The sequence below is a fragment of the Dendronephthya gigantea genome, unplaced genomic scaffold, assembly GCF_004324835.1.
Source record: "Dendronephthya gigantea isolate DGI-Jeju-01 unplaced genomic scaffold, DenGig_1.0 000018F, whole genome shotgun sequence".
Taxonomy (NCBI): domain Eukaryota; kingdom Metazoa; phylum Cnidaria; class Anthozoa; order Malacalcyonacea; family Nephtheidae; genus Dendronephthya; species Dendronephthya gigantea.
The window spans coordinates 629,647-648,707 of record NW_021163028.1 but is presented as its reverse complement, the minus strand read 5'-3'; the positions used below and the strand labels follow the sequence as shown (position 1 = coordinate 648,707).

Here is a 19,061-nt window from a genome sequence, read left to right as displayed (position 1 = left end):
CCATCAGAAATGTGTGAAGGTGGTTATTTCATCAGAAATGTGTGAAGGTAGTTATTCCATCAGAAATGTGTGGAGGTAGTTTCCAACAGGAATGTGTGAAGGTAGTTTCCATCAGAAATGTTTGAAGGTGGTTATTCCATCAGAAATGTGTGAAGGTAGTTTCCATCAGAAATATGATAGTATCATAAATTGCATGCAACCAGTATCATAAATGCATGCAAACTGATACACTACTTTGTCACACACAAGATATTTTATAACTGCCCTACATGCTCACATGTGGCGCCCACTGCAAAAGCCTATAGATAAATAAATAGCCAATGCGTGCATGCATGGGTCCTGATATTGATGCATTCTTTATATCGATGCCTCGTCTCACGAGTAACTTCCATTTAGCCAATGGGAGTACTTTGTTTTTAACGTTAGCATTGTATAGTGATAAGTATGTCTTTAACTCGTAAGTTATAGAGGTCATATCAATTATACATACAAGACTTCGTTACGCAACATATTCAGTTGAACTTTATTGCGTGAACTAAATTGCAATACAATCTTTGTAATTGGTGTATATATACGACGAGTATATTTTTCTCTATATCTAGAGGTTGCCACTATGCTGCAAAGAAAGCGGAACTATTTGGCTTGTTTCATCTTAATGATCTATATAATAATCCAAGCCAACGGAGAGAATGAATCCAGGTATAACATTAAACGATATATGCATTAAACGATTAAAACGTTACTTACAAAGTGTGAAGTATTCAAGACCGATTCGCTTGAAAGACAATGATTATTAATTTAAAACGTGAAAACGAATGAACTTATAATGTGCCATTTTATGCCTAATAAGTAATATCGATGTTATTTTGTTTTCAAATATTTAAATTTGGTTTCACTTTCAGGCAGTTACGGGCATGCTTGTACTACACGGTGATCTCTCAGTTCATTTATAAAGTACACGTCATCTTTTTTGCTGCTTTAGAGAGCAAGAATTATTGAGATTATTTGAGGAACATAAGAATGATACAATGAGCGCAAACGTTCGACCAGGCAAAAGACTCACAAAATTATTAAAACACATTCTGAAGAACTATGACAGGAAGATACGGCCATTTTATGGAGGTGAGCCCAAAGACAACCATACACTAGTATACTAAGTTACGTGAGTTTTTCACCAGTGCGTTTGCCACACGATGTCCGTGTAGCGGATGAAAACGTGGCAAAAATCGTCGCAAATTGTCTATAACACGCATGCGCCTATACGTTTGTAAATTATATCTTATTAAAAAAAAAACGGACGTTCAATGCAGCGTTTATTGAAAAACTTCACTTCACTTGTGGAAAATTTATTATTCATCCACTCCTCAATAATTTTACTTTCAAATTCAAGTCCGTTTAGCACTTTGCAAAAGGCAATCAACTAATATTCTTTTCTTTTAACAGTGAAGCCATTAGAAGTTGAACTAGATGTCCTTATTATATCCTTTAGTGAAATTAGGGAAGCCAACATGGTAGGTACATGTATATTCTAGCTAGTCCTTTATCCACCAATCTAATTCAAAATAACTAGATATTTAACAGACAATGATTTATTTATGGAGACATTACCATGTTGCAACCGGCTTTACATAATTATGCCTGCAGGCCTCTCAATTCTCATAGACCATCAGCCAATTGCCTTGCACCTTTAGAACTGATAGAAAGGCTCCCAGGCAAAAAATCTTTTTGAAGTATTTGGCTAAACCATGCTTAACAGAAATTTCTACTAATCCTAAATAAACCAATTAACTGAACCATGGAGAAACTATTTCCAACTGATACAGGCACACAGCAGTACTGATGGCCTGACTCTTAATTACATTGTCCGATTAAACACCAACTCATCAGCAGTGACTTAGAGAGAAGATAAGAGGGCTTCATCCTTCCTGAAAAGCACAGTGCACCCCCTTTAAAAATGTTAAGATCTAATTCGAATTCAACCCACTTGCAATAAAAAGTGCACTTCAATGCCACTTTAATTTGTTCATAGCCTTTAAATGACATTTCACACCAAAGCATTCCTGAAAGATAATTAATGCCCAACTCTCCTGCAATATTGCTCTCTGATTAGTATAAATATTCTTTCTATGTTTGCCATTCACTGCTAGCATAAACAGTGTTTACTTGCAATTGACTGACAGATTGCTTATAATAATGGTTGCCTGGCTCAATTAAATCACCAGTGTGAAAAATATTTTGCTTTCAACCAGGAATTTGTGGTCGACTTCTATCTTGGCCAGTTTTGGCGTGACCACCGTTTTGCGTTTGGCATTAATGAAAACTATACTATGGGCGATGAATTTGTCAACGAAATCTGGACGCCAGATACTTTCGTTATAAATGCTGTTGAAACTCAAGTGCATAAGCTCACCAAAGAGAACCAGAAAATTTTCATGAATTTAACAGATGGTTGGACAATGCATACGTCAAGGTAGGTCATAGTCATAGAAGCATTGTATTCAAAGTTATTTCAAACCAATGTTTTATATCATTTATTGGATTTAATAGTATCAGGATTCAGGCTCTTACCTTCAGCTTCAAGGGTATTTCAGACTGGAATTAATTACGATCACAGTCTTATTTCTATTAACTGTGTTGCGACTGATCAGTTGATGACTACGCCCAGATTGTTCATAAAGTGATCAAACCATAAGGCGAACGAGGACCATCATTTTGTACGACCATTTGGAGCCTTGTAATTGTAGCGGGTCCACCAAACAAGTATATTCTCTCGAAACAACTCTTAGATCAGTTATATAGGTAGAAGACTGTGACCTGTAACCAAAAAGAATAAAATAACGTATGAATTATGAAAACCGCCAAAATTTTGAATTGGGACCTACGTTATGCATGGAACTACTTTATGTAACTTGCATAAAATGTAACGAAGTTGTGTTTTTAAAATCCGTATAAAATATCGCGTTTTGTTGTCGTATAATTGGAGAAATACGAATAAAAGTTGCTCGAAGAATTTTAGAACCTGGGGCCGGTTGTTCAAAAGCCGGTTAACGCTAACCCAGGGTTAAAAATGCCTAACCCAGGGTTAAATTTTAAACCTTGGTTGATTTGCGTTGCACAAAGCTCGGTTAGCGTTAACCCTGGGTTAAAATTGATAAAAAAATTAACCCTGCTAGCTAGGTGGGTTAACTTTTTAACCCTGGGTTAACTTCGATTCAAAATGGATGAATAAGGAGCTGAAAGACGTAAACACGTATAATTCGTCATGAATTAAACACTTTTGAAAGGTTTTACGAATAATTTCGACAGCAAAGAATTATTTAAGTTTGACTTCGTTCGGTTTCAGCTGATGTATTGATTTATTCATCTTCGCTTCAATGCAATACATGATAAATGAATACAACCGTACAAATTGAAACATCGTAAATCGTAATCGAAATATTTGTTTCGGATGCCAAAATTCGATTCTTTTGATTGGCAGCAAGTGGTAAGGCTACGTTTGTTCCTGAATTTTGAATAATCAAAGAATGCCTGAAATTTAAAATAGATTGTTTATAATTTCCTTAATTTTATTTCACATCGACATTGTTTATCATACAAAATGGCCTTTCATTTCGAATCTTTCCAAAATTCCATGCACGGAAATTGCTGTTCAAAACAACGTCCCTGCGACCCTGCCCTCACGGCATATAATCTTTCGACTGACAATATATCCTCGTCGGGTAAAGTTTTGACGCTCGTTTATTGACCAATCGAAAACGTTCTTATATCCAATTTAGTCCTTAAAATACATTTAATCTTAGGTTAAATATTTTAACCCTGGGTTAACTAACCCTACCGCTAACCCTGCTTTGAACAACACAATTTTAACCCAGGTTTAGCTAACCTATGGTTAAGGATTTTAACCTAGGTTTAGCACTAACCCAGGGTTAAATTTAACCTGCTTTTGAACAACCGGCCCCTGAATGTCAGGCCTTTATTGTTCTCCCCTTTAGCGTTAGGGCGAAAAAAAGGCCTGTCAATCAGCCTCTTTGCTCCACTAAAATTGGCTGAATTCACGACTTGCGTCTACACAAAGCGGTCTTTACTTACATATTGGAATAGAATAAATCTATCTTGCTAAGAGTAAGCCTACAAAAATTAATAATGACATAATATTAATAATAGGCTACCTATACTATGTCCGTGGGTAGTTTTTATTTTCCATAAATGTGCTATCAGTCGATTTTTTATGGTAAATTACAGGGGCGAGTGGGACTGTGGGAATATAAAATATAACAGGACTTTTATCATCGCTTAATAGCAAAGGCTGTGTCAAGAACTTACCAAATTGCAATACTATCTGCCAGATTTTTTATCTAGGTGCCTTAAATCGTTTATAGAAAATTGGTTTTAAAATTTTTTTCGAAATTTTACTTTAGTGTTTATCAAAGCAGGTGTCTCAAAAATGATCTACCTTTATTGAAAGTGAAAAAATTATCTTCTGATCTGCTATCAAATAAATATATATTATTATATATATCCAATGCATTCTTCTTTTGAATTTTTAAGGCTCAGGGTGACAGCGTCTTGTAAATTGAATTTAAGAAACTATCCGAAAGACACCCAGGAATGTAGCCTTCCATTTGAGAGTTGTAAGTATGTTTAGTTTAAATAAAGCATGTAATATATTTATTGGCACTTATACCCTCGCATGACGTGACTTTTTGGATCCGACCAACAGGCACCAAAATAAACTGAAGTTGTGCGAACAAACCCGTTGTGTTAGTTGCGAAATGCTGTGTCTTCGCCTCTCCTTTTAAAATATTCGGCTGCTTGAATAGCCTCAGCCGGCTCAGGTGAGATAAATCTTCCCCCGGACTCTATGATCAAATGATAAAAGTGCAACTGAGGAAAGACAGCACTGCCCATGGGAAAATTAAGTTCCCCCATGTTTGCCCCAAGCCCCCAAAGTCTTCTGCAAAGCTTAAAAATGACACTTGCTTGATGAATCCTGTAGATACGTACGAGGAGTTTGATCTAATCTACAAATGGCGAAATAATGGCTCGATTTTCATTTACGACGACGAGATGGCGCAATTCGTAATGGCAAAAGCAGAAAGGGGTTTGAAACATAAACAGTACCATTCAGGTATGCCACTAAAATGGGGAAGGATTGATGATGTGTAACGTGTTGTGATTGGATAGACTATACCGAGATATTACAATACAACTGGGATAGACGAGTAATCACTGTAAAGCCTGGTTTCCGTTTGTCGTAATTGTCGTGAACGAGGTATTTTCACCCAATTTCCTGTGTTCAAATCGGTCGTTGTTGACTGCACACAAATAGAGATATTCCATCTCATCGGCTACTTTCACGACAATTTTATGCCGACTGAATGGAAATCAGGCATAAACTAAAGAAATCGGGTATATTTATTCAAATTTACCTGCGAATAAAATATCCAGAATATGCATGGTATCTGAGAAATATATTATCATAGATGATGTGTAAAAACCATGCAGGTCCAGAGGCCGGGTGTATAAGGTGGTTCACTTAACTAGCTCAACTATATTATTAGTGACAAATCAGCAAATCCATGCATTCTAAAGTTAGTAATATGTACGACTCTTGATGAACGGGCGAGGCCAGCCAGTGAGGGCTTCCCCTAGAGGGACGACCCATACATACTAGAGTTTGCTCAGCCACAAGGAGACATCGCAACAAAAAACGGTTCGTTAGTGAAATCAAAAAGGTAGCCCCCATCTCCTTTGCAGAAGATATAACCATTACCAAATAACCATTGGAACAAAGCTCATTGATGATTGGTATGTAGTAGAACGTGGCCTTCTAATTTTTTTTTCAGAACAATTCTCAGGCCTTACGGTGACCTTCACATTTCAAAGACGGTGGATCTACTATGTTTATCAGGTCTACATACCATGCATCTGCATAACAGTTCTATCCTGGATAGGATTCTGGATTGACCATAAGGCCGTGCCGGCCAGAACGGGACTTGGCATCACCACCGTCTTGACGATGGTGTACATGCTGGCCAGTGTAAATAGTAACTTGCCAAGGGTGACTTACCTCAAGTCCATTGACAATTTCGTGTTGGTGTGCTTTGGGTTTATCTTTCTCACGAGTTTGGAGTACGTTGTTGCGATCAGATTCTCACAAAGAAGGAGAGCCTCGAATGATCGCAAAAATCAGAAAACACTCTCGGATAATTTATCTGTAAGTTCTGACATTCATAAACTTATGTTCGATCACTGGTTCTATACAATTCCACGAGCATCGTCAAACGGCGCTGCTCGCGCTCACAATGCTAGCGCTCAAACTTCAAAACGACGCAATTTTCAGAGGTTTTGAAACTCCCGACTTTTTGCCTGCACGGAGACGTAAATAATGAATACGTAAAAAAAACATCTGCGAATAAGTGAAAGGTTTAGTAGCCCCGTTCACACTCCAGTCAATTTATTGGCACGGTACGGCTAAAATTGGTAGCCGTACCCAATTTTATTAGTGTTCAGGCTAACAATGGGTCGGGCACGGACAAAATAGGCACAAATTCCACTACCCAAACTTGGGTAGTGCTCTCCAGTGCTTTCGCAATTTAAATAGACTTTTTACGGTGGGAGGATGCTTTGAGTAATTCTGAGACAAAGACCATTTGAAAAGAATATATCAAACTTCCTTCCTCCCCTCGACAGAGTCAAGTTTCTAAGGAAATTTCCTTAAAAGTGAGAACGCCGGTGCTCTCTCATTTGCTGCCTTCAAACGCAACCATAATCGTGTTTTAATACAAAATCCCTGAAAATTGTGATTGTTAACCAATCAGAGTGGACCATTCGATTTCATGAAATGAATATTGTCATGATGCTACTCTGAGTCGCCAACCTGAAGCTGAAAAATTACTCAGAGTAGCATCATCACAATATTGATTTCACATATACACTTGAGCCTTATGCACAATTACTATATATTAGATTTCAATGAAACAACTGACGAATTTCATCGACTTCGAAGTCGTTTGAACACCACCAGAGTGACGTTTTTCATATTTTCTTATCAGGAGGACGAGAAACCGCCTCTAACAATACAAGTCAACCAAGGCGGGAAGCTCATGTCGTTTGAAGAAAAACCGCCTCGCTATGAATGCAATGGCCATGCTACTGCAAACGGACAAAGCAGGCCGGTGTTAACGCGAATGGACTCGGCCAAGTCCTCCTCGCTGCTTTACAGTCACGTGGTCAAGCCGAGGAGGCAAACTAAGCTCGCCTCAAGCCTGCGCCATCGCGCCTCCCCGATACATAAAATTGTTACGCATGACAATATTATTGATATGATCAGTCGAGTTCTTTTCCCAGTAGCATTTCTGATATTTAATGTTATATACTGGATGGATTTCCTGGAAAAATAGCAAACAAAATGGATACTGGATTTTCGGTAGGTCGAATCAAATTAATCGCAGATAGAAGTGTCTAGAGGGAGGCGAATATACTCGGCATGTATGCTGTAAAAACTGAAATCAAATTTATCATAAGCCATCAAAGTATGGGGCTTTGGGCAGCATAGTGGTGCAAAACAGCCTGCATCGTCGTGGAATTTTGGAATGGGAACCTGCACCTTCTTCGTGTGGAAACATTTTTAGCAACAGAGCGGCAGGACAAACTCGTACAACGGAATAATAAAGTCAAAAATGTTATCAGCGTAATTTTAATTTTATGGTGGAGGAAAGTTCAACGGATGCATGCGTGAACCTCTAAATACGTTTTAAACTTAACGATTGGCAGTTAAATTGCAGCCAACACCAAAATCGTCCATTGCAACGTGTTAACGTGCAAACGGTCCAGACACGTCGCGTTCCAACACGTTCAGTCTGAGTGCTTCAGATGCAAAAGATGCAAAACATCTGTCAGATATCAATCATGCAACTGTATTTTGTGTCTTGGATTGAACACTTGGTCGTTCCAGTGTTTATGGAGTTAACTAGTGGTTGATTTGGTACCTAAAACGCTGCGGCTTATATCCCTGAACATGTTTTCGTTCTGTTTCAGACGTCGAACATTTCATGTGTCGAATCGAATGCAAATGAACTTAATTAAACAAAGACTTTAGCTCACCAACATTAGGTTCGGACATGAAAAGTTTGGCGTCTGAAACGGGCCTAAATGGCCCTAATCCCAAAGGAATATTGATTGAGATGGTCTAAAAGAAAACTTATCATAAATTGTATAAATATGAACAATATATAATTATATATTTGTCTTTGAAGTTTGAAATTATGCGCGGTAATATTTTTTAATAATATATATATTTATAGTTAACGCACTTTAATTGAAGTTTACGCGCTAAATTAACTTATATATACACATGCATCTGTACATTGTCTTTGCAGTTTCGCGTGAATTTCGTACGGATAACGATTATTTACATTATATAATTAACGCGAGCATTCTTTAGGCTTTCGTGTTGTCAAATTGCCTTGAGACTTACAGGCGCCACTAGCAATGTTCTTCATCTAGTAGCCAAAATACATTTACAGAGCACGCCCTGTTGAGACTTTCATAAAGGCTCGTTATGATTAGGGCAATGTAGAGTATCTCCGAAAATTGCCCTAATTCTGGTTATCGGTCCAACTTCACAATTTGGATTTGGATATTTCGTCGAAGTGATTGCCAGACTGACGTCACATTTAACGCCCATTGCGCGAGGTTGTGTCGGCCGGTACTAGCGCCATGTGCCATTACACATTTCGATGTCAGCGGTTCACATCGTGCCTGCATTTAGGGTAATTAAATCCCGAAGTGTACTGTCCTTGGCCATTCGACTTTTCGCGGCTCTTGAATGTGATACTACATGCATACCGTCTCGGACAGAAGATGTCCGGATGGAATACAGCTGGTTATACCGTTATGGAGACGTAGTGTTCTTAGTGTAAAATCATTTACCCATCACAGACTTCGCTAAATTCACGGGTACTCGACAGTAGTCGGCGCAACCACAACAGGCACAACATTGTGTGTTCTGGAACTGACCACGGAGTTTAGGTAGTCAGTTGGAAATATTCCTTGATGTGTTACCTTATTGAGCTGTAATAACGTCCTCTTCGAGTGTTACTCGTGCTCGGTGGCTGATATTGACCTTTATTTAGGGGGAAATTATTGGTCATTTAACGTGGTGTTGGAAAAACAAGTAAGAAAACTATATTTCCTATCTAAGTCTTGACTATTTACTATGCGGCGAAGACTCGTGAAAAAATCACTATCGTAAATGAGTTATAGTTAACGGATTGCGATCGAGTATGGTAAAAAATGGCGCATTTGAAATAGTAGACCTACTCAAAAGTGCTTTTACTAATGCATGGAAGATTTAGAACTTACTCCATTGTATTGTATCGTCAAAATCATCCGTTTCTTCATCCAAGGCACTATCTTCCACGTGGTAGTACAACTGTTGATGTCCTTGGATACCGTGTTCAGTTGAGGGGTGATAGTTGGATATGGGCATACTGACCCCGGTGATCCCCGTTACCATGCTTTGTCCGCTGTATCCAAATGAGCCTGCGGGACGTAATTGACCACCAGGACCGCTGACACCACCCATCGGCGTGGAATGTCTGCGTGTTGGCGAGGTTTCTGGTGGCTATAGACGAATATAAGCGGTAATTTTTGAACTTCATTAGAAGGTTGGTGTCAAGTATTACGTAAACACGGTACAATAGCTAAAGCTCGGGTTTCGTTTAGTCGTTATTGTCGTGAACAAGTCATTGTGACGTAATAGAATTTTTTTATGTCTGCGCAGTCAACAATGACCGATTTGAATATAGAAAATAATAGCCCTGTTTACACTACAGTCAATTTATTGGCACGGCACGGTTAAAATGTGTATCCGTGCCCAATTTTGTTAGTGCTCAGGCTACCAAAACAATGGCCGGGCATCGATGAAATGGGCACGGGTACCCAATTTAGCCGTGCCGTGCCAATAAATCATGTGCAGTGTAAACGGGGCTAATATTTCTTATAGGAGAAAAAATGACCTGTTTGCAATGAACAACCTTTCTCGAATTAGCTGAATGATCTTTCAAAATTAAACACAAAATTCAAAACGCATACAACTTACTCGAAACGAGTGTGTTGTGTTCGGTCTTGAGTCTATTAGCGCCGCTCCCTTATCTTTGAGAGACTTTCTGCAAATTTAAGAAATTTGAAAAACATCAGTTTGATTATGATCACTTGTGAATCCCTTCACATGTATCTAGCGAGGCGAAGAAACGACAATCTACCTGGAGTCATCCGTTGCAGCGCTCGCTGCTCGTAAATTAAAATGAACTTTCGTCTTCTAAAACAGAAGCTAAACTTTAGTACGAATTAGTACGTTCCCCATGCATGCGAACGACGTTCTTTTACTCGACATTTGTCTAAAAAATGCGCCAGGAACTTTTACGATAAACTTCGCCGTCCATAGTCAACTTCCAAAGGGAAAAAACATGCATTATATAACTAGTATAATCTTGGCGATGTCTTGTCTCAAAGAGATTCATTGACCTTCTTGTGGAAACAAGACACCAAACTAGGTGGTTATATTTCTAGTCAGGTGCAATATATACGCCGAAAAGAATATATACGCCGAAAAAATACATGACTTCCCAATAATATATACAAGATAATATAAGACTTACGGCACTTCCACGTGGTCGTGTGTCCAAGAATTCTGATTTGTCGATCGGAGGCAAGGTGCCGTTCCGCGCTCCCCAGAGTTGAGGAGATGTCGATGTTGTGTTGGGGGATGGGAGACGTTCACTTCCAGTGACACTATATATAGATAGATTCAGACAGAAATTAACTCTCTGTGTCGTGAAGAAGTTAAGAAACTATACGAAATTCAACGAAATCATGTCTAAAATTCGAAACTCAACTTACAGTTTTGTACCACGAACACCTTCACCGATACCATCATTTTCCTGAAAACATAAGCGAAATTATGTAAAATATACAGTTCCAGAAACGCTCTTTAGAGTTTTGCTTTATAATTCTTTAAAGAAAAAGAGTGTTCAATTGGAATTTGGAAATTGTGAATAGTTTCGTACAAATTTGTATTCAAAAGTAATTGCATGTGCATAAGTTTACTTTCTGAATTAATTAAGTTTGAATTTTACCAATTTTCACTGGTATTGATGTAACTATATATCGATATGGAAAACGCATGTTTCTGTATATTTTTCTTACTTGACACAAAGAAATGTAATAACAACTTTTAAATTCAAAAGCGGCGGGATATTTCTGTGTTTACATTGAGTTCCAGAACACACGGACAAAAGATTGTGCAAAAGATTCTAAAACTGACAGAGGAGCCGACATAACTAGACATGCTGGCGCCAACTCGGGCGATGGAATTATTGCATGTATGGCTTCCAAAAAATGTATCAATATAGTAATCAGTAAGTTAAAAACAAAGTATTTATTTTTCTATTTATCGTGCACAAGTTTTGTCAACTTTTGAAATTGATAGTACTTGCATGTTTCCGAAAATTCGATAAGACTGTCCTCATGCAAATGCTCACCTGAAGTGCTGGTGTTTTTGATCGATCAATGGGTTGAAGTCGCAGCGACGGGTTTCTAAACAGAAAAAACACAACATGTTACAATTGCCTGATACTATACTGCGGTATGAATAATAGGCTTATTATGAAAATCTATTTTTACATAACCATTATTAATATCTATACTTTTAATCTTCGATTTCATCGAAGTGTCAAACACAAAGGAATACGACAACTGGGACCAGTCAAGCTCATGTGACCCTCACAGACAAAGAAGCTAATAACATATTACAAGCGCTCGTTACCTCCGTAGCGTTTTAGCTGAAGACATCCTTGAGTTGATGTGTTGATCAGAATTTCTCCAGCTCAACAATCTCCCCAAAGAACTTCGAGTCATGATGGCACTGCTTGACTCTGGACGTGTCTAGCCGGAAAAATTGTGATTTGGATATTATAACTAAAACCTCTATATATACCTCTCAATACCCCAAAGCCAAAAATAAGATTCTGTTCACCATGGCAAAGACAAGGTTTTAAAAGTACAAAAATGCACTGCATGCATATGAGTTTCAGTAGTGAAATTGTAATAGGCCTATAGATTAGTTTATATGGTTGAGATTTTCTCATCTTATATATGCACTTAAGCCTTTGGATAAACAGAATATTACGCCTATGCTATGCATGCCTATGGCTATGGTTGATTGTCGATAAGCATGCATGCGAATCAACCTAAACTGGTTGAATAGCTATATACAGTATGCGTACATAATTTCCACACATTATGCCTTATTCATTCACCTACCTGGCAAACTGGTGTCCCTTCCCGACTTTCACTACAATAAGAAAGAACATAATCTTGAGTATCCAACTTCACTGTACAGTATTTTTTATACAGATTTTCTCCGAGCTTATAGCCTCTAATTATTGATATATATAAGGCACTATAATAAAATAATTGATAAAAAAAAAACTTCACAGTATTTATAACACAATTTTAACCTTCTCCGAAATATAAACATCGATACTGACAATAGTCAATACATGTTAATTGTTATACTAGAGGATATCAGTCTACTTACTAAACTGTTGTTCTCTGCTTCAGAGGTAGCGACCGTATTGTAATTAAGTCATTTAGCCCATTCACATCCGAGGACTTTATGCCGGACCTCAATCGAACCTTAAGAACAAAATTTTCATTTTAAGCTATACGTTTACTCGGGGGCAATAAAATTCACTGGAAATTTATAGTAAAAAAACAACAAAAATTTCCCAGCAAATTATCTGTAATAATACAATAGCAAAGGCATACTTATAACAAATGAGTAATCTTTTTTTAAATTGTAAATTAATGAGGCATGGATAGGTTCTTTTTTCCGTGCCTTATTGCAGTACTGTCTTAAGACTCTTACTTGATACGTCCGAGCAAAAGGGTCCCTCGACGCTGGTCTTGAATCCATACTTTCACTTTCTTTGATTAATTCAGGTATGAACGGCTGCTTCTCAGATAAACTACCTGGGGATGGTATGAATGTGAATGAGATTGTGCGATACTTTAGTGGTTCTTGTCTTCGCACGAAGGTAGAACAGTGGTTCTCGATGGGAAAGTTTTGTAAAGCATGTAATAAATGCGGATACAAAATACCGAATGAGCAGAAAGATAGAGTTTTGAGACCTGCTGTCCTGCTAAAGCTGAAACAGCACGCATTTTAACTTGCCTATATCATACGTACAGTAGTAAAAAAGGTTATGTACCAGGTACTTGAAAAAAGGAAAATGCCAAATTATACAAAACACTTTCATATCTATCTTAATTAATGCTGTTATGTTATGTTACGTTACGTCATGTTATCCTTCGATTATGCCGTAAAAACGTCTTATTAAAAGCTTGAAATAGTTCATAAATAGTTGACTTTTTAACCATTTTGGCTTTTAACATTTAATAATAAGAATTTTTACCAGTGTAAAGCATAATCGAACGATACTTTGATAAATGATTAACAATACAGTCCTTATTCAGTAAAACAATATGGTTGAACACGTCAATCATCAATCATTATGGCAACCATTGCGCCTTGCGGCATCTCTACTAACACATTGTGGCGAAATACATGCACTACTGAATATTAACGTTCCAAGATCCGAATGCATTTTAGTTGTAATTATACTAACAAAATTTACCTCGTAAAACATTTTGCGAGTAGAGAGTAAGCAGATTTCTTAACCAAAGTATAATCTACATGCAAAAAGAAGTATGGTTAATTCTACTGTATAGCTATATCCATGCAATGCCGTAACTTAACGATTGCCGCTTGATGGCAAGACTCTTTGCAATTTCATTTTGTAATCTCTGAGTTGAGATAATGTTTAAAACGCAATAACAAACCTCTCCCCAAAGCTGGTCAAATATTTGACTTAGGATAGTATCTGTGGCAACAGCATTCGGAGTGACCGGTGGATACCCCATGTGATGGCGGCTTTTGGATAAAGCTTTCTTCTTGAAATCTTCTGAACTGCAAGAAACATGACCAATATTAATATATCCATAAGAAACGTTATTGAAGTTGAATCCCATAATGTACAGTGAGGGAAAATGAAATCATTGAACTTTTTATGTAACTTTGGTCTTATCCTATTAAAAATTGAAAATACTGTACCAACCAAGCCAACACTAGAGAAATAATGTTTACTTGGTATTGTGCATGCATAAGATTTTAACTCAATCATTTACTGTAAAAGAATACCTTATAATTTCGAGGGTCAACTCGAAAACGAGACACAGTAATCAGAGTGAGTTTATTGTTCACTGTATGTCTTAATGGGCTTTGCGCTCAGGAAAAAGACCCAGCTAGGGTACGAGGTTGGCATATACGTGAATTTCGTATCATTTGCTCACTCCTGTACAGCATAAGCATCCAGACAATTAAGGTTGACCACCACTCAAATCACTATGAAAAAGCTTAGTGAAACCAACCAATTACAATTGACAATTGTTAAACCAACCTCCATTAAATATCCAGTCTTTCCCAAGTTGAACAACATTTTTTAAACCCAGTAGGGGTATTAAGATAATAATACACACTCTTACCTTCCTGAGCTGTCAAATGCAAAGTACTCTTCCACACAACCATCTTCAGCGAAAACCTCTTCTTTGTATTCTAGATTTAAGTAATTTACATAATTTGCAGTTAGCTGGCAACATTCTTTTACAATTTATGGCCATTAATCAATTAACTTATTGGTAGTACTTTTCCAGGAATAAGTAAATGATTTCCATTAGGAAGAAAATATAAAAATGCCATTAAGAAAATGACAATCCTCACCTGTGGGTGCAAACTCGTCCCCTCCAAAGATCGCTTCAACACTATTTCCTAGTACAGCAAGTCTACATAAAATTGAAGATTGTATGTTTGACTTAATTCAAAATGAAATACTAGTTGGTAGTATAACTAGTATTGTATGAATATCTTACGGTTCTATTCCAAGGTGGTATAAGTATCAATAAGTTATTCATAAGGCATGTACAAATGAGTTGAATAGAAGCAATTCAAACAGAAAGGAACTACAGGTAACAGGTGCATGCAGAACCAGACAAGTTAGAAACTGCACTGTAATTTACCCTTGAAAATCTTGCATGTATCCAGCAAGATCCTCTGACTCCATGTCAACAACTGTTGTTTTAGGTCGGTAATCATACACTCTTGGATCATCCTCATCTAGAGCTACAAGTTCTGTACCAGTGTCATTCGATGGCAAAATCTGGGCACCTCGGATCCTAAAGATTGCAAATTACGTACAGTGAATCTTAATGTTTCAGAGAAAAAGAAAATATACATAACAATCAAAAGAAAAAGAAAATATAACAATTTCACATCAACATGTTAAAAAATTTTTATATTTTTTTTGAAAAGAAAAGTTTCACCTTAAATGAGGGAAACGACCACACCACTCTTCACATTCAGACATCAATGCCTCCCCTCCTTAAAATTACAATTACAACACCATATAGTAAGCACATGTCCATGAAATAAAGTCAAAGTGTAAAATTACAGTAGTAGTCTTACCATCAAAATGCTTTCCCTCATACAACATGTTATCAATTTCCTCAAACATTTTTTGGACAGATGCAGTAGCTTTTCGATCAAACTCCTATAAGAGAGAGATAAATTCATTGGGTTGAAGCCCTCTCGACTCAACAGGTAATATTGCCTGGTGTTAAACCGGGTAAAATACCAAATTCTGAAACAATTAGGGCACAACAAGGGCGCTTCATTAAAACAATATTGTATTTAAGTTTCAAACATTAAGCTGGTATATAGCTGGCCCAGATTTAGATAAATCACAATTTGAGATTAGAGATACATGTTATATGCTGTATTTAAATATATTGTAGATATGCCAGCAGGTCACTCACATTATCATTTCCCCAAGAATAAACACTACTTCTCCCAGTTAATGTTCCCGTAGTTGTAGACCAAGCATGGCTTGACTCTGATGGCAAGCTGCTTACTGAAACGTCTGTACGATGTGTTTGGTTCACTGGCGTTGAGCATTCACTGCTATCTTCAGATAGGTACAAACTACTTAGCGCCTCTTTAACAGTCTCAACATAGGTCATCTGTAGGGGTTCTTCGGCTTTCTCCGGAAGAGGCCGTAACAGCTCGCTATTGCCTCTTGAAAATCCTCGGCTAAACACCAAATTAGTAAAGGTAATGAGCTTGTGTCACATATTATTAGGGAATAGGACTGCATGTAGTAGACTTTGTTCAGCTAAATAATTTTCTGAAATGAATGACTGCAATGATCAATAAGTTTACGAAAAATTGCAAAATGTTATATGAATACAACTATATAGCTTGAATATATTATGTATAGTTGTCTGTTACGGACTAGCTGGCAGCTTTCTAAGGAGGTTTAGTATAAAGAATTGGCAATAACAAATCAAGTAAAATTTGAACCAGACAGTCTTTAATATACATCAGACATACACCTCTCAATAATTAACAACTCAATGTAGTCATTTTAAGTGTAAATTTTTGTTTTCAAAATAATTTATGATTCCTTAGACTCTAGAACAGCCTTCGCAATTTAATAACATTGGCAGGTTTTATAAACATTCCAGCCTCTGTACACCTTCCCATTTACCTATATCTCTTATACAGAAAAGTTTCATTCTTTTTTTTAACTGCATGTATATGAAAACATATTCCAGACATTTGTAGTAAAATATAAAAGTATGGGCAAAGTAAAATTATGAGATACATGCCCAAAATTTCATTGCCCACAATATAATATATACTGTCTGCAGTGTCTAATACTATCTAAATCACAATTGAGACACTGTATTTGCCCCAAAAAAAATGATTCATGAAGTATAATAGCTCATGTTGCAGCAATGACAAGCAAACGTTTCCCAATCAAAACCTTGACATACTGTTCAGCAACATTTGCCAAGTTACTGCAGAGAAACTAAGCATGGTTTTGCAGTAGCAGACTGCTCAGTGGAATTGGAACACGACTGTGGATTATTATAGTTACATATATCATGCCAAAACGTCTACATTAATACGAATAGGGAATTTTTCCCTCGTTGCTAAAATCATCATAGTTAAGAGCAACCCATTTCACCGTATCACTGAACACAGTAAAAAAATGAACTTATTGATTGTGAGTGCAACAGATATAAAACGTTTGTGTAGAAAAAAAAAATTCTATTTTATGCAAGATCTCGGAAAAATCTAAAACCGAGCCAAGATCACAATACAAAGGAATTAAAGGGGGATTAAGTTGGCTTCTTTTGCAGCATTCAGCGAACGTTCCTAAATAATTTTGTAAGAAACTACAGAAAAAAGTATGCCATAATGTAGACAAAAAAATTCAACTTTTTCAACAATTTGGCTTGTCATCAAAATCTTCAGGTAAGCCAAATTATGAACTATAACATGCATACAGCTTCCTAATAGTTTTTACATGTTTGCTTGGCATGAAGGAAATCCAATAAGTCGGTGTAGGATTATAAAATGTTGGGGAAGTATTAAAATCGAACATTACAAGTTTACAACGCCAAAAATAAACTTACATTTCCAAAGGCGAAATACGATTTGTCATCATCTTTTCAATTTAATCCCTGTATGACCGAACTTCGACAAATCCATGCTAGACGTAGCTTATAGTGGCCCGTGACAACGGAGCCCGTCCATATAGTATTCATATTTATATTCCACATATCGGCGTTGCAAGCAAGATCGCCCTGCGAAACCGTTTGATAATAGGAATGTGGCTTCTACATCTCGTCTCGGCCAAAAGAAAAGGCCTAATTCGAAGTTAGTGCATAATCAGACCGTTTGTTTTCAGTCAAAACAAGTATTCTTCACAATTAAACCTCCTAACCACATACACATATACAACAACTCTGACAACGGCGTAAATAGACATAAATTAAAATTCGGTCGCCATTACCCACAAATCAACACAATCAACACAAGCCGGTTGCTCGCTTCTGATTGGCTGATTGGCTTGCGTCCGGTTATTTTTAGATCGCAAGATTATGGGAAAATTTCGGTTGCCAAGGATGCAAGGATGCCATATGGCCAGGTTTCAGGAATGGCTTGAAAAAATTCTTTCAGCCTGGTTCTATGAAAGTTCAGCAATATTGAAATATGAACACATTTTGTGCATACGCAATGCTCGATCAAGACTTGCGAGTTCCGGAGTTCATTTTCCAAAGGGCAGGATGTTAAAAGGAGAAAGGAAATTTTATCACTTCACAACAGCTCATGATAATTAATGAAATTTATATAAATAACGTTGTTTAAAAAAAGCGCAACTCTTGCTGCCCTGCATCGGGATAAGTACATGTACTAATTCTGCTTCTTAAAATCTACATTATCGACTAATTCTATGCGACCAGATTATGTAAGAAATGTATTATATCCATACTCACAATGTGCGTATAGTGAATATATATTGTAAATATCGCATTTTATCACTGCACAAAATCTCTTTTAGGACGACATAGTCACATAGACCCCATGCACGGACCTATCATCGGCACAAATTAGTAATCATTGCACCTATAAAATAATCCCTGCTTCAGGAAATCGCCTTCATGTTGGTCGGCACCGGATACCGAGTTCTAGGAGGATTTACACGATCCTGTAACTACTTTTCATCAACGTCAAGGCGTTTTTTGTAAATATTAGCCAGTCGTTATACCACATTTGATGAGAACCTTTTAGCCTTTTTAGTACCGGTCATGGGATAATGACTGATGTTCATAGATATATACAGCTCAGTAAAATAACGAAAAACAATGTCGCCATCTGGTTAATGTTTATTCGTGTGGACGCTTAGGAAGAGCCAGAGCCTAAAGGTCGACACAGACCGCACGCGAATTGGCAACGCGGCGCGAATTTTCAACGTTTTTAATTTTTCAAAATCAAATAAATCTTAAACTATCATAATATTCTTGTAGATTACATAACAATAAAACATTTTGACTGCTCTAGCGTCCATAGTTTCCAAATTTTACTTCCAGAA

At 37.2% G+C, this 19,061-nt stretch overlaps 2 protein-coding genes across 4 annotated transcripts in view; one reads left to right on the top strand and one right to left on the bottom strand.

Annotated features, from left to right (window-relative positions):
* Nucleotides 1–7,869, top strand: part of LOC114520852 (gamma-aminobutyric acid receptor subunit beta-like) — a 33,365-nt gene extending 25,496 nt beyond the window's left edge. For all 3 annotated transcript variants that reach the window (XM_028541196.1, XM_028541198.1, XM_028541197.1), the window contains exons 2-9: nt 603–699; nt 983–1,122; nt 1,444–1,511; nt 2,250–2,470; nt 4,549–4,631; nt 4,997–5,128; nt 5,847–6,217; nt 7,056–7,869. In XM_028541196.1, coding sequence (XP_028396997.1) covers nt 614–699; nt 983–1,122; nt 1,444–1,511; nt 2,250–2,470; nt 4,549–4,631; nt 4,997–5,128; nt 5,847–6,217; nt 7,056–7,403 — 1,449 coding nt within the window. In that variant the 5' untranslated portion in view covers nt 603–613 and the 3' untranslated portion in view covers nt 7,404–7,869. The remainder of the gene's footprint in view (nt 1–602; nt 700–982; nt 1,123–1,443; nt 1,512–2,249; nt 2,471–4,548; nt 4,632–4,996; nt 5,129–5,846; nt 6,218–7,055) is intronic.
* A 371-nt stretch (nt 7,870–8,240) lies between these two features.
* LOC114520851 (protein FAM149B1-like) lies at nt 8,241–17,954 on the bottom strand. The gene is made up of 20 exons (XM_028541195.1): nt 17,602–17,954; nt 15,937–16,210; nt 15,587–15,671; nt 15,445–15,502; nt 15,142–15,297; nt 14,846–14,907; nt 14,611–14,680; nt 13,909–14,035; nt 13,704–13,758; nt 12,935–13,038; nt 12,605–12,702; nt 12,328–12,358; nt 11,831–11,949; nt 11,547–11,601; nt 10,906–10,946; nt 10,665–10,797; nt 10,269–10,324; nt 10,106–10,172; nt 9,367–9,628; nt 8,241–9,127 (listed from the first exon to the last, which is right to left on the bottom strand). The coding sequence occupies exons 1-20, from the start codon at nt 17,631–17,633 to the stop codon at nt 9,063–9,065; spliced, it is 1,950 nt and encodes a 649-aa protein (XP_028396996.1). The 5' UTR covers nt 17,634–17,954; the 3' UTR covers nt 8,241–9,062.
* Between the last annotated feature and the right edge of the window lie 1,107 nt (nt 17,955–19,061).